A 26,796-nucleotide genomic window follows, 5' to 3' on the forward strand; every position below is an offset into this window, starting at 1 on the left:
TACCAGGGCAATTTTCCACATTGCCAATTAGGTGCCAGTGTTGTAACTGTACTGGAACAGCTTGGCTAGGGAGGCAGCAAGTTCTGGAACATAATTCTTCAACTTCATTGGCCAAACACTATTGTATTCAAATGAGAGTCTCATTCTGCAGTTAAAATATACATATCTAAAAAGAGTATTCATTTGGCTTTCTTGGCTAATAGACATAGGTCAGTATTTCATATTAGATTTAATTTACCTTGCTCCAATTAGGCAAACTGGAGCAGATAGATTGGAGTTATTTGTAGGCATGAATTAAAAAAAAAATGCATTAACTCTGCCAAACTACTATTGCCCAATGGTAGTTTGTCAGGCAGCATTGCCTTCCATTTTTCACTATGGTACAGCTATTGAACTGTACCTTAGTTAGAAATACACTGACTAATTGGTGGGATGGAGATTACATACAAGGCAATCACCCTTTGGAATGCAAGGCACCAATCTGCATCATACAGTAAGGTGGAAGTAAGAAATATATCTTTAACCCATTACCAATCCATGATGTTCATGTAGGAGTTGCTGTTATAGTCCCTAACTTTGTGCAAATGCAAAGATTCATGGGTCCACCCTCAGGATCAAATGACAAACCTAATAAGATTCTACCTGCTGAGGAGGGATTGAAGACTTCAATGATTCTGGTGGCTCTCATTCCAGATCACTTATGGTCCAAAGACACCTCCCCCTAATCCCAATAGCCTATATTCTCTGGCGTTTAGAATGAGAAGTGATCTCATTGAAACATACAAGATTCTGAAGGGACTTAATAGGGTGGATGCTGAGAAATCGTTTACATTGGACGGGGAATCTAAAACACGATGGCACAGACTCAGGATAAAGGGCCGATTGTTTAGGATTGAGATGAGGAGAAATTACTTCACACAAAGGGTTGTGAATCTTTGGGATTCTCTACCCCAGAGGGCTGTGGGTGCTCCACTGTTGAATACCTTTAAGGCTGGGATAGATAGATCTTTGGTCTTTCAGAGAATCGAGGAATATGGGGCGGGGGTGGGAAAGTGGACTGAAGCCCAAGATCAACAATGATTATATCAAATGCTTGATAGGCCATATGGTCTATTCCTGCTCCTATTTATATATTCTTGTCTTAACAGTTGTTACCAGACCGGTAAATTAAGGTAGGCATTAAGAGTGCTGAATAGCTAGTTGGGAGCCTCACAATTGTATAAATGAACTGCATACATTTTATTTAATCCTCTAATGCCAAAGGATAAAATATTCAGCAGTTATTCAGTTGGTTAAACTCAGCCACTGGCTTTCAAATCACAGATAGAATTTCCCATTCTGTTAAAGTCTGTTCAGACAGTAAGAGTCGTTACAGTAATGTGGGCTGAATACCCTTCTATTTCAGTAACTTACAACATTCTGCACATATTTTAATTTGCATTATGAAGTGCCACAATCTTATGATGCATTCCCAACCATACATTGGGTGCCAGCATGAAGCATGGACACCAAAATAAGGGAATATGAAGGCTTCTGAAACCCAACAGAGTGAAAGCCCTTCTCTAGGGATGCTCAGCTTTGCACATCAGGCCCCGACTCCGAATTCAAGCTTTATTTAACTACTTCATTTACTTTCATGTGAAAAGAGAAATATTGGACAGCGGCGAGACCAACAAATTTCAAAAGGTAGCGCAGAAAGCGAGAGCAGCGGGGTCAACCACCACCGCATGTAACTAGGAATCCATTTGGTAAGAAAAATTGAGATGTGACATCACAAGGAAGCAGGTAGGTGATTGGTGAATATTTCCTATTTATCTTAACCAGGAAATTTCAATTGGGGTCAGTAGAACATTTATTGAAATTATAAGAATATAACCACAGGCAGGACTAAATGCATTAATTAAAATTTAACCAGTAAAATAAATTAATCAAAACACTGTAAAGTTGGCAGGGCAGGTGATGTGCTGCAGCTGCAGAATGTGGAAGCTTGTAGACATTAGTGTAATCCGAGACAAACACGTCCGCAGTAAGTTTTGTGGTTTGAGGAACTTCAGCTCAGAGTCATGGAACTGGAAGCTGAGTTGCACATATTGTGACATATTAGAAAGGTGGGAAGTTACCTGGACACTTTGACTGGGTCCATGGTCAGGGACAGGAGGGTCTGACTGCAAGAGAGGCAGTATGGGGACTTAGAAGAAGTTAGAATGGGGGAGCTTCAGCCTTTGTAATTGTCCAACAAGTTTGAGGTTCTTTCAGCATGTATGGATGAGAGCGGGGGCTGCAGGGTGGATGAGCGAACTGACCATGGCATGGAGGCCATTCAAGTAGGGGAAGTTAATAGGAATATAGTGGTGGTAAGGGGCAGTATAGTCAGGAGGATAAGCACAGTTCGCTGCAGCCAAGAGCGAGTGTTAAAAGGCTGTGTTGCCTGCCCGGTGTCAGGGTTCAAGACATCTACTCTAGGCTGGGGAGAAACTTGCAGACGGAGGGGAGGATCCAGTTGTCATGGTCTATGTGGGTATCAATAACATTGGTAGGACTAGGAAAGAGGTTCTGTCTAGAGAGTAAGAGCAGCTAGGGGCTAAATTTGGACTATTACCTGAGCCACGAGCAAATTGACTTAGAGTAAGTAGAATTAGAGTGTTGCATGTGTGGCTCAAAGATGGGTGTGGCAGAAATGGGCTTCAATTCATGAGAGACTGGCACCAGTACTGGGGAAAGTGGGAGCTGTACCACTGGGGTGGTCTTTATCTGAACTGTGCTGGGACCAGTGTTATGGCAAGTTGTAGAACTAGGGCGGTAGAGTGGGCTTTAAACTAAATAGTAGGGGAGAGAGATCATGTGAGGGAAGATATGATAAATTAAAGACAGGACAGGGCAAGAGAGCAAGGTAACAAGGGTAACGATAATTAGTGTAGCAGGAAGGGACAGACCGTACAAACTTATGTGCCAGCAGATGAGGCTGGAGGTTGCAAAAATAACAAAAAGTGTCTGTATCTGAATATGTGTAGCATTTGCAACAAAATTGATGAATTGTCAGCTCATACAGAAATAAATATGTATGATCTGATGAGACATGGCTGCAAGATGACAAAGGCTGGGACCGGAATATTCAAGGAGACTTGACACTTCAGGGAGGACAGTAAGTTCGGAAAAGGTGGAGGGACAGCTCTGTTAATTAAGGATAACATTAATACAACAGAAAGAGATGAACTTAGTTCGGATGAAGATGCAGAATCAGTTTGGGTAGAGATAAGAAATAGCAAAGATAGGACACTTGTGGAAACAGTTTACAGGCTCCCAAGCAGTAACTACACTGTAGGACAGGATATACAGGAAGAAATAATGGGAGCTTGTGAGAAAGATATGGTGATAATCATGGGTGATTTTAATCTACATATACATTAGACAAATCAGATTGCCAAAGGTAGCCTGGAAAATAAGTTCATAGTGTTTTCTGGACAGTTTCTTAGAACAGCATGTTCTAGAGCAAACGAGGGAGGTTATTCGAGATCTGGTAATGTGCAATGAGACAAGTCAGAGCCTGGGAATTCTGCAGAGAGCAACTCACCTCCTGACTCCCCAAAGCCTGTCCACCATCTACAAGGCACAAGTCAGGAGTGTCATGGAATATCCTCCACTTGCCTGAATGAGGACAGCTCCATCACCACTCAAGCAGCTTGACTGGCACCCCACCCACCACTGACGCACAGTGACAACAATTTGTATCATCTACAAAATGTACTATAGCAACTTACCAAGGCTCCTTCGGCAGCATTTTCCAAACCCACAACCTCTACCACCTTGAAGGATAAAGGCAGCACTTGCATGGGAATATCACCACCTGCAAATTCCCCTCCAAGCCACACACCATCCTGACTTGGAAATATATTGCCATTCCTTCACTGTGGCTGGGTCAAAACCCTGGAACTTCCTCCCTAACAGCACTGTGGGTGTACCTACACCACATGGACTGCAGTGGCTCAAGATGGCAGCTCACCACCACCTTCTTAAGGACAATAAAAATGCTGGCCTAGCGAGCAGCGCCCACATCCGGTGAAAGAATAAAACAAAAATTAGTGACCTCAAAGTGAAAGCACCCCTAGGTAGCAGCAATCATTACATGATTGAATTTCACATCTAGTTTGACGGAGAGAAGAGGAAGTCTAAGACTGGTGTTTTAAGTTTAAAAAAGGGCAATAATGAGGGTAAGACAGAATTGGCTGAAGGAACTGGGAAATTAGGTTAAGGGGTGGATCAGCAAAGATGCAATGGCAGACATTTAAGGAGATATTTCATAATACTCAGCAAAGAGAAAGACACTCACCATCTGTGGCTAATTAAGGAAGTTAAAGTTAGTATCAAATTGAAATTGAAATCAAATTGAAAGAAAAAGCGTACAGTTCCATGAAGATTTGTGGCAGGTCAGGAGATTTGACAGAACATAAAAAAAAACAGCAAAAAATGACAAAGATTAATAAAGAGAGAAAAATTAGACTAAAGCTAGCTAGGAATACAAAAACAGAGAGTAAGAGTTTCTACAGGTATTCAATAAGGAAAAAAATAAACTGAGTGTTGGTCCTCCAGAGGATGTGTTTGGGGGATTAATAATGGAAAATAAGAAATAGCAGATGAATTGAACAGATATTTTGCATCTGTCTTCACTGCAGAAGACACAAATAACATCCCAGAAATAATTGTAAATCAAGAGATGAAAGGGAGGGGAGGAACTAAAAACAACCACCAAGGAAAGGATTGGAACTAAAGACTGACAAGTCCCCATGTCCTGATGGACTTAATCCTAGAGTCTTAAAAGAAGTGGCTGCCGAGATACTAGGTGCATTGGTTTTAATTTTCCAAAATTCCCTAGATTCTGGGAAGGTCCCATTAGATAGCAAAAATAGCAAATGTAACATCTATATTCAAGAAAGGAGAGAGGTAGAAAGCAGGTCAGTTAGCCTAACATCTGTCATAGGAAAATGCTGGAATTTATTATTACGGAGGTTATAGGGTTACTTAAAAAATCTCATTGCAATGAGGCAAAATTAATATGGTTTTGTGGAAGAGAAATGGTGTTTCAATAATTTATTAGAGTTCTTCGAGGAAGTAACAAGCAATGTGGATAAAGGGGAACCTGTAGATGTGCTGTACTTTCACAAGCTGCCACAAAGGTTACTCACAACATAAGAGCTCATGGTGTAGGGGGTAACATATTAGCATGGAAAGAGGATATGTTAGCTAACAGGAAACTGAGCAGGCATAAATGGATAAATTTTGGGTTGGCAAGATGTAATCAGCAGATTGCGAAAAGGATCAGTGCTGGGTCCTCAACTATTTACAATCTGTATCAAAAACCTTGGTGAAGGAGAGCAATATGAACGGCTGCTAAATTTACTGATGACACAAAAATAGGTGGGAAAGTAAGTTGTGGAGAGGACATAAGAGTCTGCAAAGGGATATAGATAGGTTGAGTGACTGGGAAAATATTTGGCTGATGCAGTATAATGTGGGAAAATGTGAACTTGTCCACTTTGGAAGGAAGAATAGAAAAGCAGCATATTATTTAAATAGACAGAGACTGCAAAACTCCACATACAGAGGGACCTGGGTGCCCTAGTAGACAAATCACAAAAAGTTAGTATGCAGATACAGCAAGTGATTAGGGAAGCAAATTGAATGTTGTTGTTTGTTGAATAAAGAAGTAGGGAAGTGTTGCTACAGTTGTACAGGGCACTAGTGAGACAACATCTAGAATACAGTGTAGAGTTTTGGTCACCTTACTTATGGAGGGATATACTTGTATTGGAAGGAATTCAGAGAAGGTTCACTCGATTGAATCCTGGGATGAAGGGGTTATCTTATGAAGAGAGGTTGGGCATGTATCAATTGGAGTTTAGAAGAATGAGAGGTGATCTTATTGAACAAAATCCTGAGGGGACTTGACAGGTTGGATGATGGAAGGATGCTTCCCCCTGTGGGAGAGACTAGATCTAAGGGACAGTTTAAAAGTAAGGGGTCTCCCATTTAAGTTGGAGATGAGAAAATTATTTTTTTTTTGCTCAGAAGGTCGTGAGTCTGTGGAATTCTCTTCTCCAGAGAGCGGTGGAGGCAGGGTCGATGAATATTTTTATGGCATATTTAGATAGATTCTTGACCAACAAGGGAGTCAAAGGGTATAAGGGGTAGGCAGGAAAAGTAGAGTGAGGCCAAAATCAGATCAGTCATGATCTTATCAAATGACAGAGCGGGCCCAAGAGGCTGAATGACCTACTCCTGTACCTAATTCGTATGGAATCACTTCACGCTGATCTGATAGTTGTATGTAAAATGTCCCTTTTCACAACTCTAACCTCCTTATCAAATAGGCCTTCAGTTATCTCTATATAGCTCCAAGCCAAATTGAATTCAATTTTTGAATTTGAAAGCGAAATCTAAATTATTTTCAAGCATTTTGTCCAAACTAGTTATAGCAGAACAAAGTTGCCAGCCTTGGCTCTATGGCAGCATTCTCGTCTCCGAGTTACAAACTCATAGCCCCACTCTGGAGACTTGAGAACATAATCCAGGTTGACACTTCTGGGCAACATTGAGTGCTGCATAATCTGAGGTGTTGTCTTTCAGATGAGATGATAAATTGAGGCCCCACCAGTCCTCACAGGTGGACATAAGAGATGCCATGTCATTAATCAAAGAAGATCAGGGTAGCTTTATGGATGTCTTGGCCAATATTTATCCTTCAACTAATATCAGACACATTATCTGGGCATTTCTCATTACTTTTTGTGGGACCATGCTGACCAAATCACCTGCCACATTTCCCTATATTATAACAGTTACTGCTTTTCAAAAAAAAACTATATGCTGTGGAGGGCTTTGGACAACCTGAGTTTGTGAAAGGATATAAATTCAAATTCTTTCTTGAACTGCTTTATTCACCCATTCACTCAATCCTGGGGTGTGGGTGCCGCTGAGGCAGTCAGCATTTATTGTCCAGCCCTAATTGTGTTCGAGATGGTGAGCCGCTATGCTGTCCATGTGGGGTAGGAACACTAATAATGTTAGTAGGGAGGGAGCTCCAGGATTTCGACTTAGCAACAGTGAAAGAACGACAATATATTTCAAGTGAGGATGGTGAGCTACTTGGAGGGGAATTTGCAGGTGGAGGTGTTCACCGTCATCTGCTGCCCTAGAGTTCATAGGTTTGGAATGAGTCCAACATGACAACAGAACTGTTCTAAAAGCTGTCCACTGCCTTAAAAACAAGCAGTCTGTAAAAGTCACTACTCGCTTAGTGTTTTTCTGGATTAATCTGCACCACAGTATTTCTATGATACAATTTTAAATGAAGTTCTCAATGTAGGGAATGATCTTAAAATAGTAAATTAAATTAAAATAGTACCATAATTAAATTGTTCAACATTCCCAATATTGTAATATTACATATTCAATGAGATGTTAATACAATCTGCCTCTTTCTAGAGACACTACATAAGGTACCTTTTCAGAGTTCACAAATACATGAACTAAATCCAGTCTTACTTTGTAACTTGTTTATGAGCCAACTGAGTTGCTTTTTGGAGATGTTTGTCCAGCTAAGGTCCAATATGATGGGCTGTCTCCTGATGATTCCACTCAGCATAGTTGGAGTGATTGATCTGCAGCCACTCAGGTCAATTGTGGTCCACAGCCGCTTATCACAACACCTGCAACCATTGAAAAAGAAAAGAAGCCAGTCAGTGAAACCGTGCAGTAGGCTAGTAGAAAGTTACCAAGTGAAAGCAATTGTTTTTATTAAATATAGAATAATGGTGCTAATTTATCAAATACCACAGCACTCAAATTGCACCCTTAAAAGTGCCAATTCATTTTAGACTAAACCCCCATGGCGTGTATACACAAGTCAGCAGTTACATAAAAGTACAGCAGCTAAAATGTGATTAGGTAAGTGCGCACAATGTGCAAGTCTTACTATATATGGTCTGTAGTTGGACACTGATTTGCTCCAAAGCAATTTGTATACTATAACCGTTTAATTGCATTCACGATCATCAAGAAAATCTGTATTATACAGTAAGAATACAGTAATGACTCAGGATTAGAAGGATGCATATGAAACCAGTATATGTAGAACATCACAATTCTTTTTGCAAGTCCATAAAACATTGAACATGAAGATGTTATACTGAAAGAAACAAAATACAGCAATTTGTAAGCAGCACTATATTACTGTATGTAACATTTACTGTCATGAATGTCTAATCTACCCGTAACTCAGATTGCACTGCACAAAATAGACATGGATTCAGAGGGCATAATTTAATGCCCTTCCTCATGGTGAGTTTGGTAACAGGGGAGCATTTATTCAGGTGGAAGGGTGGGGAGGCCTTCGCACCTCCACCCCAATTAAATCCATGATGGAAAAACCTGTGGGCAACCTTCCCACCCCTCCACTAGTATTAATCAGTGACAGGTGGGGAACTCACCATGCAGGCAGCACAAGCAGCAAACCCATGCAGTGTTGCTTGCGGGCTCCAGGGGGGTGTGGTGGTACTGACGTTAGGTCTCTTGTTTAAAAGGTACTCCATGTGTGGTCGAGGGACTCGACATTGGGAATAGGGTCCGAGAGCCATTCCCTACCTTTGCTCCCGAACACCTCCCTGCTCAATCCCCACCCCGCAAACCCTCTCCCGTCATCACCCACCTGTTGCCTGAGATCCAGCAATTATACTCGGCCTTTGCTGGGCGTCGTACCGCAGCAGCCATGTGACACTGCTGTTCATAGAGCTGCTGGTCTTTGATTGGCTGACAGCTCTCGGCAGGAAGGACTTCTGCCTCCAGGGTCCTTGATCCCAGGAAAGGCCTGCCACTGTCCAGTTAAGTGCCTGTGACAATTAATATGGCAGGCCTTCTCTAAAAAGGGCAACACAGAGCTCTCACTATCTCTCCAGCTGGTGGGTAAGACTCCTGTCACTTCCCTTAAATACTGCTCAGATTTTTTATCTGCATCTAAAAAGTACACTAATTTTTACAGGATGTCAAGTACCAAGATTCAGTTCAGTCTGCCTTCCATTTTATTTTTTTCTTTATTCTTTCATGGGGTGTAGATGTTACTGGGAAGGCCAGCATTTGTTGCTTACCCCTAACTCCCTTCAGAAGGTGATTCTGAGCCATCTTCTTGAACTGCTGCAGTCTGGCGCTGTTAAGAAAGGAGTTTAATAGCTTCCATAAAGCTAAACACCTTGGACTTAAAATTCCAATTGTTCTGGTACTAATCTTTTTAGGGAGTACTATTGATCCATACCCCAAACAGCAAAAAAGGATGTACAGGTCAGGTCCACTTTAGAACAGAGATAAAAACAAAAAAACTGCGGATGCTGGAAATCCAAAACAAAAACAGAATTACCTGGAAAAACTCAGCAGGTCTGGCAGCATCGGCGGAGAAGAAAAGAGTTGACGTTTCGAGTCCTCATGACCCTTCGACAGTTCTGTCGAAGGGTCATGAGGACTCGAAACGTCAACTCTTTTCTTCTCCGCCGATGCTGCCAGACCTGCTGAGTTTTTCCAGGTAATTCTGTTTTTGTTTTCCACTTTAGAACAGTCTAGTCATGAATTCTGCTGAGGAATCAGCCAGTTGTGAGGCTGCATCAGCAAGTTTCTGTTCCACTTGAGTTGGTGCTTTTCCCCTGTTGGCCAGTATTATACTAGCAGAGCACCAGCTGTGCTTTCAGTGCAAGGCAACTAAAAGAAAACTACAACTTGACTCTGCATTTTCTGTTTTGTAATTCTGTAAAGCAGAGAAACAAGTATCCTCTTGGCTGCTCAAGCCAGTAGCCTGCAGGTATCTCCGCCTTGAATCTCTCCAGCTTCGAGTCATCAGGTTGGAATGCAAGTTGAAGGCATTCCTACCTTCAAGGGAGGGGACAGAAGTATCCAAAGCTTGTTTACACCTTGTGGAGAGATATAGGTTCAGAAAGGGATTGGTGTGACCAATGGCGTGTAGACAAAGGGGAATCCAGACAAATGGAGAAGAGGGATCCACAGAAACTAACCCTATTCAACAGGTACTTGCTAAGGCTGAGGACAAGGATGAAGATCCTTAGAAGGGCAGCCAGAATACAGACTACAGTGCAGGTGGGGAAGCAATATGTGGTAGTTGTAGGGGATTCAATAATTAGAGGGGAGGCGGTGGTGTAGCGGTAATGTCACTGAACAGTAATCCAGAGGCCCAGGCTAATGTTCCAGGGACACGTGTTCAAATGGTGGAATTTAAGTTCAATTAATAAATCTAGAATTAAAAGCTAAATTAATGGTGGCTACAAAACCATTGTTGATTGTCATAAAAGCCCAGCTGGTTTACTAATGTCCTTTAGGAAGTAAATCTGCCATTTTTATCTGGCTTGGCTTATATGTGACCCACAGCAATGTGGTTCACTCTCAACTGCCCTCAAACAGCCTAGCACAGTTGTATCAAACTGCTACGAAGTCCAAAAGAAATAAAACTGGGTGGACCACAGGGCATTGACCTGGGCACCCAAAACAATAACCCTGAACAAACTAACAACCCTGCAAAGGCCTCCTTCCCAACATCTGGGGGCTTGCGCCAAAATTGGGAGAGTTGTCCCGCAGACTAGTCAAGAAACCCGCCCGACATTTATCTGTAAGGTATAATTCCATGATTCTGTGAGTATGACTATGTCCCAGACACCACCAGCACCATCCCCTGGGTATGCCCTGACCCATCGACAGGACAGTCCCACCAGATGTGGCGACATAGTGGTATACAGTTGGGATGGAGTTGCCCTGGGAGTCCTCAACATCAACTCGGGACACCTGAAGTGTCATGGCATCAGGCCAAACGTAGGCAAGCAAACCTTCTGCTAGTTACTACCTACCACCACCCTCAGCTGATGAATTGGTCCTCCATGTTGAACACCACTTGGAGGAAGCACTGAGGGTGGCAAGGGCACAGAATGTACTCTTAGTGGGGGTGGGGGGTTTCAACGTCCATCACCGAATGGCTCGGTCGCATCACTTCTAACTGAGTTGGCCGAGGACATAGACAAGGTCTGCGATAGGCGGTGAGGGAACCAATGAGGGGGAAAACCTATTTGACCTCGTCCTCACCAATCTACCTATCACAGATGCATCTGTCCATGAGAGCATTGGTAAAAGTTACCATCAAACAGTCCTTGTGGAGACGAAGTCCCGTCTTCACATTGAGGATACCCTCCATCGTGTTGTGTGGTACTACTACCGTGTTAAATGGAATAGATTTCAAACAGATCTAGCAACTCAAAACTGGCATCCATGAGGCACTGTAGGCCAGCAACAGCAGAATTGTTTACAAGCATAATCTGTAACTTCATGGCCCAGCAAATCTCCCACTCTACCATTACCATCAAGCCAGGGGATCAACCCTGGTTCGATGAAGGAGCAGCACCAGGCATTTCTAAAAATGAGATGTCAACCCGATGAAGCTTTAACATAGGACTACTTGCCAAAGCGCAGAAGCAGCATGCGAAAGACAGAGCTAACCGATCCCACAACCAAGAGATCAGATCTAAACTCTGCAGTCCTGCCAAATCCAATCATGTATGGTGGTGACGACGAACAGGAGGTGGCTCCACAAATATCCCCATCCTCAATGATGGAGGAGCCCCGCTCATCAGTGCAAAAGATAAGGCTGAAGCATTTGCCGCCATCTTCAGCCAGAAGTGCTGAGTGGATTTTCCATCTCGGCCTCTTCCTGAGGTCCTGAGTGTCACAGATGCCAGTCTTCAGCCAATCCGATTCACTCCATGTGATATCAAGAAATGACTGAAGACACTGGACGCTGCAATGGCTATGGGCCCTGACAACATTCTGGCAATAGTACTGAAGACGTGCTCCAGAACTAGCTGCACCCCTAGCCAAGCTGTTCCAGCGCAGCTACAACACTGGCATCCTCCTGGCAATGTGAAAAATTGCCCAGGTATGTCCTGTCCAGAAAAAGCAAGACAAATCCAAACCAGCCAATTACTGCCCATCAATCTATTCTCGATCATCAAAGTGATGGAAAGTGTTGCCGTCAGTGCTATCAAATGGCACTTAGCAATAATCTGCTTACGAATGCTCAGTTTGGGTTGCGCCAGGGCCACTTAGCTTCTGACCTCATTGCAGCTTTGTACCAAACGTGGACTAAAAAGCTGAACTCGAGGTGAGGAGTGAGTAACTGCCCTTGACCAGCTGTGGCATCAAGGGGTCCTAACAAAACTGAAGTCATTGGGAATCAGGGGGTAAACACGAAGGAAGATGATTGTGGTTGTTGGAGATCAGTCAGTCCCAAGACATTGCTGCAGGAGTTCCTCAGGGTAGTGTCCTCAGCCCAAACATCATCTGCTGTTTCAATGATCTTTCCTCCATCATAAGGTCAGAAGTGGGGATGTTCGCAGATGATCGCACAAGGTTCAGCACCATTCGCAACTCCCCAGATACTGAAGCAGTCCGTGTCCACATAAGAGACAGGCAATGACCATCTAGAACCTAACCCTCTCCCCTGGACAATGGCATCGCCATTGCTGAATCTCCACTATCAACATCCTGGGGTTGCCGTCGACCAGAAATTTAACTATCCAGGACAAAGCAGACTACTTGATTGGCATCCCATTCACCACCTTAAATATGCACTTCCTCCACCTTCGGCAAGTGGCAGCAGTGTGCGCCATCTACAAGATGCACAACAGGAACTCACAAAGCCTTCTTAAACAGCATTTCCAAACTCCTGACTGCTACCATCTAGAAGGACAAGGGCAGCAGATGCATGGGGACACCACTGCTTGCAAGTTCCCCTCCAAGTCACTCACCATCCTGACTTGGAACCATATTCAACACAAAAACAGAATTACCTGGAAAAACTCAGCAGGTCTGGCAGCATCGGCGGAGAAGAAAAGAGTTGACGTTTCGAGTCCTCATGACCCTTCGACAGAACTTGAGTTCGAGTCCAGGAAAGAGCTGAAATATAAGCTGGTTTAAGGTGTGTGTGTGGGGGGCGGCCCCCCACACACACACCTTAAACCAGCTTATATTTCAGCTCTTTCCTGGACTCGAACTCAAGTTCTGTCGAAGGGTCATGAGGACTCGAAACGTCAACTCTTTTCTTCTCCGCCGATGCTGCCAGACCTGCTGAGTTTTTCCAGGTAATTCTGTTTTTGTTTTGGATTTCCAGCATCCTCAGTTTTTTTGTTTTTATCTCTTGGAACCATATTGCTGTTCCTTTACTGTCGCCGGGTCAAAATCCTGAAACTCCCTTCCTAATAGCATAGTGAGTGTTCCTATGCCACAGAGACTGCAGTGGTTCAAGAAAGCAAGGGCAACCAGGGATGTGCAATAAATGCTGGCCTACACAACAACACTCAAATCCCTTGAGTGAATAAATATATAGAAATTAGAGGGATGGATAACATCCTACATAAACACTATGGCAGAATTATTACACCACAGACAGAGGCAATTCGGCCCATCGTGTCTGCACCGTGCTCTGTTGGAGCAATTTACTTAGTGCTACTATCCCACCTTTTCCCCATAACCCTGCACATTCTTCCTTTTCAGATAGCATTCAAAAGGGATTTAGACTGTTTCCATTGAATCTGCCTCCACCATGCTCTCAGGTAGTGAGTTCCAGACCTTAAACATTCACTGCATGAATAAGTTCTTTCTCATAACGATTTTGCTTCTTTTGCCAATTATTTTAAATGTGCCCTCTCGTTCTTGACCCTTTTGCGAGTGGTAACATTTTCTCTCTATCTGCTCTATCCAGACCCCTCATGATTTCGACTATCTCTTAAATACCACCAACTGCTGTGGTGTGATTTGAACCCATGCATCCAGAGGATTAGCCTGGGCCGGTGGATTAGTAGTCCTGTGACATTAAGGTGACATGGGAGAATCAAGAGTTCCACATAGTATGCTGTCTACCTGGCGCCAGAGTGAGGTTCTTGGAGGAGGAGGGGAAGGATCCAGTTGTGCTAGATCATGTTGCGACAGTAGGGAAGTTAGATCGTCAGCAGTTTAGTGGAAATAGGGGCGTGGGTGCAAGAGGTGGGTCTCATAGAAAAGATGAGCTTTGCGAGTGCATGAGGGAAGATGGAAAAACTAGGGTAAAATGCAAGTTCAGGGCTAGGAATACAACTGTATTATTCCCTGAAATTTAGAAGATTAAGGGGTGATTTGTTAAATTCCAGCTATTTAGAGTAGTTGATCATTTCTCTGTCTACTGTATTTCCACTGCTTAGAGAATCTAGGACTAGGGGAAATAGCCTATAAAATAGCGCCAGACCATTAAGGAAATGAAATTAGGGAATACCTTGACAAAAATGGAGGTAGAGGTTCGCAACTGTCTTTCAAAAATGGTAGTTGATGCTAGTTCAACTGTTAATTTAAATGTAAAATTGATTGATATCTGTTAACCAAAGGTATTAAGGGAATTGAGGCAAAGATGGGTATAAGGAGTCAGGCCACAGATTAGCCATGATCTTAGTGAGTGCCATGAGCCTACTTCCTATGTTCCTAAAGGGTTAAGGCTTCAACTGAAGCCAATTCTGGAACAATGTTATACAAATGTATTGAGTGTTCATCTATTATCACCAATAATAATGTATAGCTTCTCTAACATGCAATGGCAAAGCAAGAAAATTGGAAATTCACCAGCAGGTGGCGGCAGCTGTATAGCAACAATATTTTGTGCAGAAAATTCAGATTATTGTTCAGGATTAAACCAGTCATGATTAGTATTTACACTTTACTCAGAAAACTCAGCAAAACAGAACAGTTCTCTGTGAGAAGCTTTTTCCTGTAAACTGACCCACTATGGCCTTGATCCAATGTTAATGTTGTGAAACACGCCCTCTAATAGTAACCTGACGCCATGCTGTACACGCAAACAGCTGACCACACTAAGATACATGAATCCCCAATGTAAAAATTGGGTCATTTTAAGAATATACCAATATTTGAAATTTAAATCATACAAGTGATTCTTGTTTTGAAATTTAATTGAAGTTCAGCTCTGGGATATTTTGATCCATTTTTAGTAGCTGTATTATTAAATTAACTGGGTTTGTGGAAATCTTCCCAAAAAAAGATTTTCCCCCTCTGTGGTTTTGTATGAATCTCCCCAGCTATTGCCAGTTGGATGAATGGTTAACATGTGCTGACAGCTCTGCTGTTTAATTTAAAATTCAGAGGAAATTTAAGATATTAGTCACTTTCACTTTCCCCTGTCTACTGTACCATACCCATGGGATTGCAGGCAGGGCCCTATACCTCTATTAATGTGCCCTGGGAAATGTACCAAGAACAGAATCAGTCAGCTCACCTTATACAACCAGCAAAATTCCAGACAAAAATCCATGCCTAAAGCTCCATGGCACTGTGCACTGGGGCCAATAGATTGAATATATTGTAGATAAACAACTCCTTTCTCATTGGTTAATACTCCTGCTCTCTGATGACAAAAACTCAAAGCATCCCAAAGCACTGTGGTATTTAATTATTTCTATTTTAATTAAAACAAAAATATTCAACATTCAATTGTAGAAAATGTGGAAGAGATTTTTTTTTAAATTCACTCTTAGGGATGGGGGAAGTGGGTTAGCAAGGCCAACATTTTTTCTTCCATGCCTTGAATAATTTATTGTAAATGTAAAATCAAATTGGCACCTGTACTTCCTTGTACTTTCAGTTCAGGTGCAAAAAACTGAACTTTGAAATTGACATTAATTTAGGGGTATAGAAACAAATTCACTGTGCATCAATAACATTGTTTCAGGCTCCATACAGCCAAACAAGTGTTGCTGTGACAGTTATGCTGTGGAAATACATATGTTTTGTAAAAAGAAAAACAAAACTAATTCGGATTTTGCAAATTACTTTCCAGATAACTGTTTATAGAGTTTTGGGACATAGTTATCCCATTCGGCCTGGTAGCATGTCCCTGCCTAGGTTGTACTTTTTACGGAATGCTGCAGTTTTGAATGTCCCACGTTTATCGTCTGAGCAGTTGGTCAAACGTTGTTCAGCACATTTCTGTGGCTGAGATTGTTCGTAAACCAGCCAGACATAGCAGTGAAGGCCAGTTCCTTTAGGAGGACCTGGGCCAACATAGTCAGACTGAATCTTTCCACTTTGTGTTATTCCCTTTCATGTTGATCACACTGAAGTGGTGTCATTCCCTAAACTTTGGTGCCTTCCTGCTTGGAGCATCTGGGTCAGTTAGAATCAGTGTAAAGTTTGTATGGATCACATCCAGACCAGTTAATGCTGACTGGATGGTCCTACAACTGGGTGGGGGTCAGCACCTTGCCCAGCTCATCTATCTCCACCTTACCATAGCTGACATGCAGAGGCTGCCCTGGCTTCTCCTCCACCTCATTTAGGGCCATAGCCCCTGACCATTCGTGCAGGTCCACCTGCAACTTACTGCTCTGGCTAAATTTCCCTTGAACTGAATGGCCATTTCAGAAGATTATTAAGGTTCAACCATACTGCATTGCATCTGGTGTCACATGTTGGCCAGACTGGGTAAGGACAGCAGATTTCCTCCCCTGAAGGACTGCAGATTTCCTCCCCCCAAGGTCATTACAAGAATCTGGTAATTTCATGATTATTATTAATGATACTAATTATACAGGGTTTTTATTGCATACTTATTAATTAATTGAATTTAAATTCTCCCTGGCTGCATGTTTTCGCAGCATTAGTTTGGCCCCCTGGAATACTAGTATAGAAACATTGCCACTACATTATTGCCCTGCTATGTTATCATTTCCCTAAAGGGTGGAGGTGAAAAGGAGGTGAAACTGGCTGGAAGAAATGATGAGCTGGATAATTCTAGGGGAGAGGCACTGACTGGTCGTAGCTTCCTGTTCCCACTCTGAGTCACTCAGGGATCTATCCTTGGCCTCCTCCTATTTCTCAACTACATGCTGCCCATCAGCAACATTATCCAGAAACAAGTCAGGTTCCACACTTATGCTGATGACACCCAATTCTACCACAATGCCACTTACTGATCCATCCATTGCTTCTGATCCATCATGCTACTTGCCCGACCTCCAGTAGTGGATCAGCAGAAATTTCCTCCAACTAAATATTGGGACAACCAAAGCTACAAACTCTGCTCTCAAGCTACCAACTTCATCCCTTTCCCTGGGGCAACTGTCTTGAGGCTGAATTTACATACTTGGCATCCTATATGATCCTGAGCGGAACTTTCAAATACATTTCAGTTCCACCACTATCTCTGTAATATTGTTTATTTTCACCCCCTCCTCAACTCATCTGCTGCTGAAACCCTCATTGATGTCCTTGTTGCCTCTAGCTTTGAACATTCCAATTATCTCCTAGCCAGGCTCTCATCTTTCACCCTCCATAAAATGGAGCTCTTTCAAAACTCTACTGCCTGTATCCTAACTTGGACCAAATTACACTCACCCATCACCCGTGCTTATCAGACTGGAGCCAATTTTAAAATTCTCAGCATCGGTTTTATATCCTCCCATGGTCTCACCTGTCTCTCTTTCTCTGTAACCCCGCTACAATCCACCAACATCTCTGCACTCAAAATCTGGCCTCTTTTACATCCCTGATTTTAAGTCCATCTAGGACCAGCGACAATGCCGTCAGCTGCCTAGGTCCTAAGCTCTGCAGTTCCCTTCCTACAACTCTCCGTTCAAACAAATGAAAGACTTGTGTTTATAAAGCACTTTTCATGACCACCAGACATTTCAGAAGCGCTTTACAGCCAGCAAAGTACTTTTTGAAGTGTAGTCACTGTTGTAATATAGGAAACTTGGCAGCCAATATACACACAGCAAACTGCCACAAATAGCAAAGCGATAATGACCAGACAATCTGTTTTTGTGATGTTATTTGAGGGATAATTATTGGCCAGGACACCAGGGAATAATTCCCCTACTCTACTTTGAAATAGTGCCTTGAGATCTTTTATATCCACCTGAGCAGGCCTATAGGATAAAAGCAAAATACTGCAGATGCTGGAAATCTGAAACAAAAACAGAAAATGCTGGAAATCCTCAGCAGGTCTAACAACATCTGTGGTGAGAAAAACAGAGTTAACGTTTCGAGTCTGTACGACTTCTTCAGAGCAGGCCTCAGTTTAATGTCTTATCTGAAAGACGGGCACCTACTACAGTGCAGCATTCCCTCAGGACTGTACTCCCCTCAGTACTGCACTGGGGTGTCAGGCTTGATTTTGTACTTAAGCCCTGGGAATGGGACTTGGACCCAGAATCTTGTGACTCAGAGGTGAGAATGCTACCAACTGATTCATGGCTGACACAGTTCTGAAGACTCAGTTCTCAGCCTTTGACCTGAAATGTTAATTCTGTTTCTCTCTCCACAGATGCTGTCTGACCTGCAGAATATTTTCAGCATTTTCTGTTTCTATTAATATACAATTGATATTGATTCCTGGGATGAAAATGTTGTCCTGTGAGGAGTATTTCAGTAAATTTGGGCCTATACAGCTATCCCTTGTTAAGCACTTCTAATGTATTCCTGAAAAAAACAGCATGCTAAATAAGAATGTGTTAAACAAAAGTCACTTTCCCATAAGAAAACATGTAATAAGAGTGGGTTGCGTTCCTGAACTTTCTTTTTTTACAATTTCACATTAAAAACCTATTGGCTGCCTTGAACCTAACTGGCCCAAAAATCATCTTAACTTGCCTCCTGCTTGCCACCTCTCCCAACTTGCTGTTTCCTTCCAAGACCTCCCCAACTCACGCTTCCCTCCCTGATCATTCCACTCGCCATCTCCCTCTCCTAAACCCTCGCTATGAGCAAGGGCATGGACTAGGGTTGGCGACGAGCAGGAGGGAAGTGGTGAGTGGAAGGAAAACAGCAAAACAGCAGGTATTTTTAAAAAAGAAAAAAGTCTGAGTATGTTCCACGCTAAAGCAAAAATGGCGGCAGCACTATTAGGAAACGTCCCTAAGTTACCAACCACGCTAAAACAAAAAAGGTGCTATTAGAACACGTTTTAATTGGCGGAATATTGTAACTCTCTGGAGTTTAGAAGAATGAGAGGTGATCTCATATGATTGAGGGGGCTTGACAGGGTAGAGATAGTGTGTCTGTTTCCCCTAGCTGGGGAATCTAAAACTAATATACATAGTCTCATTAAGGGATTGGTCATTTAAAGACAGAGATGAGGACGGGTTTATTCATTTAGAGGGTTGTGAATCTTTGAGCATTCACAGTCCTTGGTGTAAAGAATTGCAGTCATTGAGTATCTCTAATGTTGAAATTGATAAGATTTTTGGACTCTTGGGGAAATCAAAGGGTATAAGGATTGGACAGGAAAGTGAATTGAGGTCAAAGATCAGCCATGATCTTACTGAATGGTGGAGCAGGCTTGAGGGGCCTATTCCTACTCCTATTCCTTTTCTTATGTTTTCTTTTCATTAGGACAGCTAAATCAATTAGCTCCCCGATGTCCTTGTATCTCAGAGCCTAACAATTGTTTAAATACTATCTACAGTTCAGTGTTACAACTAACATTCTTAAAAGAGTGCTGATGCTAATACTGTTAAGATTACAGCTACTTTACTATTGGATATGAATCCATCTCAGTGCAGATTTTATCTTAACTGATAATGAACATAAATCACAAACTTTCATATTTAAAATTCCTCAACAGAGCTTTGCCAAGCACCGATGCTTGTAATTCAATTTTCTATGAAGTAGTGCAGTGATTAGGAATAGTTACTATAGTTGCAGCTGGCACTCTGTTGTTGAGCTCGAGTGCACATCTGTTTGAACTTTCTCTCTAACTGGTAACTCGTGGGAAAGCAGTTCTGGTCAGGCAATCATTTCATCGTGTATGTGGAACAATTTAGTTTCACATCCCACAGAAACAAAAATGGACACTTTTCATTACATAGTACTGCTGTACATGTGTTTTGCATAGAATAGCAGAAATCTCATGACAATGCTCACAGTAAATCAGTTGCTGAAATGTTGCTGTTTAATGATAGAGCACTCAGTCATATGAAGCACAATGCACTTATTCCGATTTAAATTTCACCATAGCAGCAAAGTCCAAGTGCTGCTAAGTAAACATTGAGCAAGGCCATTTAGAGTTTAATTGCTGCTATTATATAGTCACCACCCCCCCCAAACCCTGGTACCTCTCTCTCTCCACCCCCCCCCCCCACACCACCCCCCCCCCCCCCCCCCCCCCCCCCCCAACCCCCACTAACCAAAAGTGAGCTTGTTAAAGTGCTATCTGATACTGTAGACATTCTGCTGCTTTAATACGTCACACAGTGCTGGTGTTGTTTCTTCAGACTACATGAAATTTGAGGTGCTATTATATTGACAAATACCTTGCCATGCCTTGTTCAAATGTAAATAGGTAGGAAAAGCTGCCAATCAGGAACCAGCACCCAAAACAAAAATAGTGATCAAATAAAAGCCACCAGTCAAGAACCAATAACTATCACAAATAATTAGATCTTTGAAAAAAAATACTCCTAATACTCTACCATTTTCCTTCTCCACTAAATGGTTAAAAATAAAATAATACAATATAGTTCTGGAAACAGTAAGCTTAATTGTTAATGGCTACCACCACATGTTAGAGATACCCCGCTCCTACAAAGGAGCTTACTCCACATGGGGCTCTCTCCATGACTTCTGTTCTTCTGCATTCCAGGGCTTGAACAATACAAGGATAAAGAGTGTCAATTTGTACTGGTCTTCAAGAATGAACTCTTATGGAAAACTTCAAAATGCATGTTAAACTTAACACCTTCTATTAACAAGAAGAGATGCAGAGCTTATAAACAGGAAGTTAGTGTGTTTTGAGAGGGGCACACTTTGTGACTAGGCAGCCTTGCTTGTTAATCCCTAAAGAACAATTCCGGTACTTTAGCGACATATCCCAACTTTTTGATTAGACAAAAAAAAATCACCCAAAAACAGCATTCAAAATGGAATTCAGACCCAGCTAAAGCATCTCTGAACAGATGCCCTCAGAATATGCTGTGTCATTTTTCACCAGAATCGTGCATTTGGAGAGCCTGTCATTTGAAATAAATTAATACCTAACTGTAATAAGAGATTGTGTCAAGCTGCATTGCCCAGTTTTTCTTTTACTATGCTTAAGTCATTTAAGTTTGTTAAGTGTTATCTAGCAGAAAGCAATAAACCATAGGACCGTTTAAGGGAAGTGAAAGATCAAATGGTTTAATTGTATTGGTGGTGTAGACAGCTATACATATTCAGAAATATGTATAGCTGTCTTACATTAACCCTCTATTGGAAAAGGGTGACAAATGGAGTAGAGTATGCAGATCCTTTCAACTGAAACGTCAACTTTTTTCTTCTCTGCCGATGCTGCCAGACCTGCTGAGTTTTTCCAGGTAATTCAGGCAAGATTAGAGTTTGTTCTTATTTTTCTAATTCACAGCAAATGCCCCATGTCTCTGTGATTGAAGATGTGACCTTATGCATGAATTAATCCTGAATGCAGACTAAGAAAAACAACAAACCTGGTTCACTTTAACAAAAACAGAATTACCTGGAAAAACTCAGCAGGTCTGGCAGCATCGGCGGAGAAGAAAAGAGTTGAACGTTCAACAACTTCAGTTCTGTCGAAGAGTCATGAGGACGCAAAACGTCAACTCTTTTCTTCTCCGCCGATGCTGCCAGACCTGCTGAGTTTTTCCAGGTAATTCTGTTTTTGTATAGGATTTCCAGCATCCGCAGTTTTTTTGTTTTTATCTGTTTTACTTTAAGTTGGGCACTAGGCATGTGGCTTCATGGCATACTCCTGATCTCTCACACTGATGGGCAAGTAACACTCTTCACTGCACCAATTTTAACATGTGGCTGGCAGCATGGGCAACAGACTCGCCCCAATTCACCCGATACTATAATACTTGGGTTCATGACGTTATCTAGACACAACTCCTGCCTGAACACAGTGCGAATGACAAGGAGGCCATAGAGCAAGTGGGGCAGGAGGCAGCTAGCTACTAGGCACTCCCTGTAATTGTCCCCGGCAGTCAAGGTAAGCCTGTTGGTGTGGGGCAGCTATCAGGAGAGAGGGAGTGACATCTGGAACAGAAGCAGCTAGAGGTTTCTTTAGGAGGCTTGCAGGAGCATCCCTAATCAAGATAAATTAAAAGCAATTAACAGTGAATTTGCTGTAAAAACTATGGTGAGGCTAACAGCGCTCACCATTATTTATGAACAAATCAAACAGCAAATGCCAAAGATTGCCCCTCGCATATAACTGATATTCGTATTTCAATGCTAGTGTTCAGCATCACAAGCTAGCATTTTTAGGTTAACCTTTCTAGTCATTGTTTTATAACAATGCATGGAACATTCTTAAAATGCTGGATGTTTTGCAGTTGCAACCTAGGACTGACTAGTACAGTGTGATCCGCGTTGATGGACAAACATGTGGCTTATGAGTCCTGTGTGGTTTTTCTGTGTAAGTACTGTTCTTTGACCATGATTGACTGCAGTGTGGTTTTTCTGATTATAGCACCTGTTACTGATGCAATGACTCAGTCACAAAGGTGGAAATGCCATTTCTGTGGAGTGGAAGTTTTGGTAGAGCAAACTTGAAACTAATGAAAAACAGAATGGGCATGTTTCTGTAGAGCAGAAAGCAATGGCAACATGGTGAATGGGCAAAGGCAATGTGGGAGGAGCAGCATGTAAGTGGGGGATGAACCTGGTGATTTTACTAAAACCAGGATTTTTGCCTCAGAAGTTTACTTGGTGCTAACACAGAATTTGTGGGGTTCTAGGCTTAATTAAGGTGCAACTTTGAAATGTGAAAACATTTAAAATGTTTTTTTGGGGGGTTGGGGTGGAAATGAGAGAATGAAGTGAAACTTACTACAAAAGTTTTTAAAATAAAAATAATGCAGTATGAACTGTTCTCTTCCTGGTCATACATGACAAAATTACCTTTTACTTCAGACCAGAAGGGAAGATAATAAGTATGGGAAACAACTGGCATATACATTGAGCCATAAGGCTCCTCCCCCAATCCCCTCTTCCACCAACTTCCATATACTTCAATTTTACAGAGGCTGCTTGATGTCAGGGGCTCATCTGACCTCTGGTATTCAGCTCATTTGTTCATGTTTGGACCAAGGTTGAAATGAGCTTTTGAAGTAGAGTGATCCAGGCGGAACCCAAACTGAGCATCGGTAAGCAGGTTACTGTTGAGTATGTGCCGCTTGATATCATTGTCAACAACCCCTTCTATCAAGTAAACTTTTGAGGCAAAAATGGTGGTTTTAGTAAAATCACCAGGTTCATCCCCCACTTACGTGCTGCTCTTCCCACACTGCCTTTGCCCATTCACAATGTTGCCATTGCTTTCTGCTCTACAGAAACATGCCCATTTGGTTTTTCATTAGTTTCAAGTTTGCTCTACCAAAACTTTCTAACATGATAATTGAGAGTAGGCCAACAGGGTGGTATTGGCTGGATTGGATCTGTGCTGCTTTTTGTTGACAGGACATCACTGGGCAATTTTCCACTTTGCCAGATAGATGCCAGTGTTGTAGCTGTACTAGGGCATGGCTAGTTCTGGAGCACAAGGCTTCAGTATTACAGCCGGGATGTTGTGAGAGTCTATAGCCTTTATTATATTCAATATGCTCAGCTATTTCTTGATATCACATGGGAGTGAACCAAATTGGTTCAAGTATAGCATGTGATGTTGGAGGCCTCAAGAGGAGGCAGAGATGGATTCTCAACACTCCTGGCTGAAGATGGTTGCAAATGCTTTAGCCTTGTCTTTTGCACTGACATGCTAAGCAATCATTGTCCTGGATGGGATGTTCATAGAGCCTCCTCCTGTTTGTTTTTAACTATCCATGGCCATTCACAACTGGATGTGGCAGGACTGTAGAGTTTTTATATGACTGGTTAATTGTGGAATTGCTTAGCTCTGGCTACAGCATGTCACTTCTGCAATTTGACATACAATTAGCCCTATGCTATAATTTCACCAGCTTGACACCTCATTTTTGGTTACACCTGGTGTTGCTCCTGGCATGCTCTTCACATGTCTCCTTGAACCACAGTTGGTCCCCATATCTTGATGATAATCGTAGAATCAGGGTTAAAGTAGGCCATGAGATTACAGATTGTGGTGGAATACAATTCAACTCTTCTGGTGGCCTATATCATGGAAGCACAGTCTTGAACTGCTAGATCTGTTCAGAATCTATCCCATTAGCACGGTGTACCATCAATCACACATGATGGAGGATGTCCTCATTGCAAAGACAGAACTGAATCTCCAGAAGGCCCCTCCCTGGTCACTCCTACTAATACTGTCGTTGGCAGATGAACCTGCGATAGATAAGATTGGTGAGGATGAGTTCGGTTAGGTTTTTCCTGTCACCACCTGCTGCAGGCCCAGTCTGGTAGATGTGTCTTTTAGAACTGAACCAGCTCAGTCACCAGTGATATTACTGAGCCACTCTTTTGGTGATGGCTACTGAAGTCTTCCAGCGTACATTCTGTATCCTCGCCACCATCAGTGCTGAATTTGGAAGAGTACTGATACATCAGATGAAGGAGGCTGGTAGGTAGTAATCAGCAGGTGGTTTCCTTTACCATGTTTGACTGATTCCATGAGACTTCTCCAGTCCAGAGTCAATGTTGAGGATTCTCAGGGCCGCTGCTGCTCAACTGTATACCACCGTGCTGCCACCTCTGGTAGATCTAGCCTGCTGGTGGAAGAGGACATTCCCAGTTGATGGGAGAGTCCAAGGTGTTGGCTGAAAGGTATTGCGAGTAGCTCCGTGAGTATGAATTTGTCAGGCTAATCTGTGAAATCGATCTCCCAATTCTGGCACAAATCCTCTGATGTTAGGAAGGAAACTTTGCAGGATTGACTGGGTTGGGTATGCTAGGTGGTGCATCTACTTTTATTTTTATCATACTGTCGTAGCAGTTTGAGAAAACTAAGTGGTTTGCTCAGCCATTTCAGAGGTGGGTTAAGAGTCAACCACATTGCTATGGGTCCGGAGTCACATGTAGGCTAGATTGGGCAAGGATAGCTGATTGCCTTCCCGAAAGGACATCAGTAAACCAGATGGATTTTTCAGATAACACAGTAGTTTCACAACCATAATTGCAGATACTAGCTGCTTATTCCAAATTTATATATTTAAACCGCATTTAAATTCCCCAGCTGCTGTGTTGGGGTTTGAACCATGTCTCAGGATTATTAGTCAAGTAACATAACCACTATACTACCGTACTTCTCCCTGCCTTGCTTGCACAGCATCTGGAAACATGTGGTCTTACTCTGCAATGAACAGCAGTGAAGATCTTAAGTTTGACACACTCAAAGACCCAAGTTGTTCTTGGCATAAAATTGCCCAAATAGTTCTATTTCTTATCTGCTGGGGAAAAATTATTTTCCTAGCTGTTTATCTGTGAAAACAATTCCTTAAACAAAACAAAAACAGAATTACCTGGAAAAACTCAGCAGGTCTGGCAGCATCGGCGGAGAAGAAAACAGTTGACGTTTCGAGTCCTCATGACCCTTCAACAGAACTGAGTGAATATTAGGAGAGGGGTGAATTCCTTAAACATGCCACTCTTTTCTTTCAATCCTGAATCAGGTAGGCTTATTACATTGTGCTTTCACTCTACAGCATTACTTAGGGAGCCAGCACAAATGTCTAGCTGGAACTCCATGTTCAAAATAAATACCTTCCCCAGTTGATTTAAAATTTAATATTGCTAAAAACTATTTTTAACCACTAAGGAACACTTGAGAAGCATATTCAGATTTAAGTTTTATAGCTTTTTTCTTCATATTTTTATATACTGATTTATACTTTGCAGATTTTTAAAATTAATCTTTACCATCCTAATTGAAAGTCTCAACATGAGCAATAACCAACTCATTTGCAGAATAAATTTTTAAGCTGTTCAGACCTCTGCCCTGACGTGTGCTCACAAACTCACAAAGCCTAGTTCTGATGAAGAGTCATTCAGACTCGAAACCTTAACTGTGTTCCTCTCCGCAGTTGCTGTCAGACTTGCTGAGTTTTTCCAGCTATTTTTGTTTTTGTTTCAGATTTCCAGCATCCGCAGTATTTTGCTTTTATCTCACAAAGCCTGTTGTTTTTTGAAGCTAGCTATCCCATGCTGCTACTTTGCAGTATCAACAAGTGATATTCTCCACTAACAGCATGTTGCCATCAAGGCAAAAAGACATTCTGCCTACCACAAAAATGAGTAATGTGGTATATGAATTTCAATGCCGGTGTGATGCCAGGTATGTAAACAGTGTCCCCCAATGACTGGTGGATCAGATCAAACAGCACATCCCTTCGGCTGTTCACAGTAGGCAGCGTACTGACCATAGTCAACCAGCCACTGTTTGCAAAATTCAGAGCACACAGTGAACAACATTAGATGTGATTCTGTGATTGGACAGCACTTATTGAACTATCTTGAGTGTGCTAAGAATTATACTAACAACCAATTTAAGATTATAAATCAGGCTCGCAATGAGACTCACTCACGCTTGCTTGAAACTACTGCCCTGTCCTCTACAAACATAAAGAAAATGTCTGGGCATTGCACATTTCTCAATTAAAACAAAAGCATGCAGGACAACTATTCCCTGGTACATTCCCTATGGTAAAGCCTCAGCTAATCAAAGTCTACTTGTCAACCCATCGGCATTCTTTTCTCATGCAGCATAAATTATTGCTCCCTTTGAAATTTGGTATT

The 26,796-nt window shown here is 42.2% G+C and overlaps 1 protein-coding gene and 1 pseudogene across 3 annotated transcripts in view; both read right to left on the reverse strand.

Annotated features, from left to right (window-relative positions):
• Positions 1 to 26,796, reverse strand: part of LOC121283055 (lysine-specific demethylase 2B-like) — a 161,211-nt gene that overhangs the window by 15,172 nt on the left and 119,243 nt on the right. For all 3 annotated transcript variants that reach the window (XM_041197052.1, XM_041197051.1, XM_041197053.1), the window contains exon 8: positions 7,540 to 7,703. In XM_041197052.1, coding sequence (XP_041052986.1) covers positions 7,540 to 7,703 — 164 coding nt within the window. The remainder of the gene's footprint in view (positions 1 to 7,539; positions 7,704 to 26,796) is intronic.
• Positions 15,903 to 17,473, reverse strand: LOC121283257 (annotated as a pseudogene).

Source organism: Carcharodon carcharias, chromosome 10 (assembly GCF_017639515.1).
Source record: "Carcharodon carcharias isolate sCarCar2 chromosome 10, sCarCar2.pri, whole genome shotgun sequence".
NCBI classification, from domain to species: domain Eukaryota; kingdom Metazoa; phylum Chordata; class Chondrichthyes; order Lamniformes; family Lamnidae; genus Carcharodon; species Carcharodon carcharias.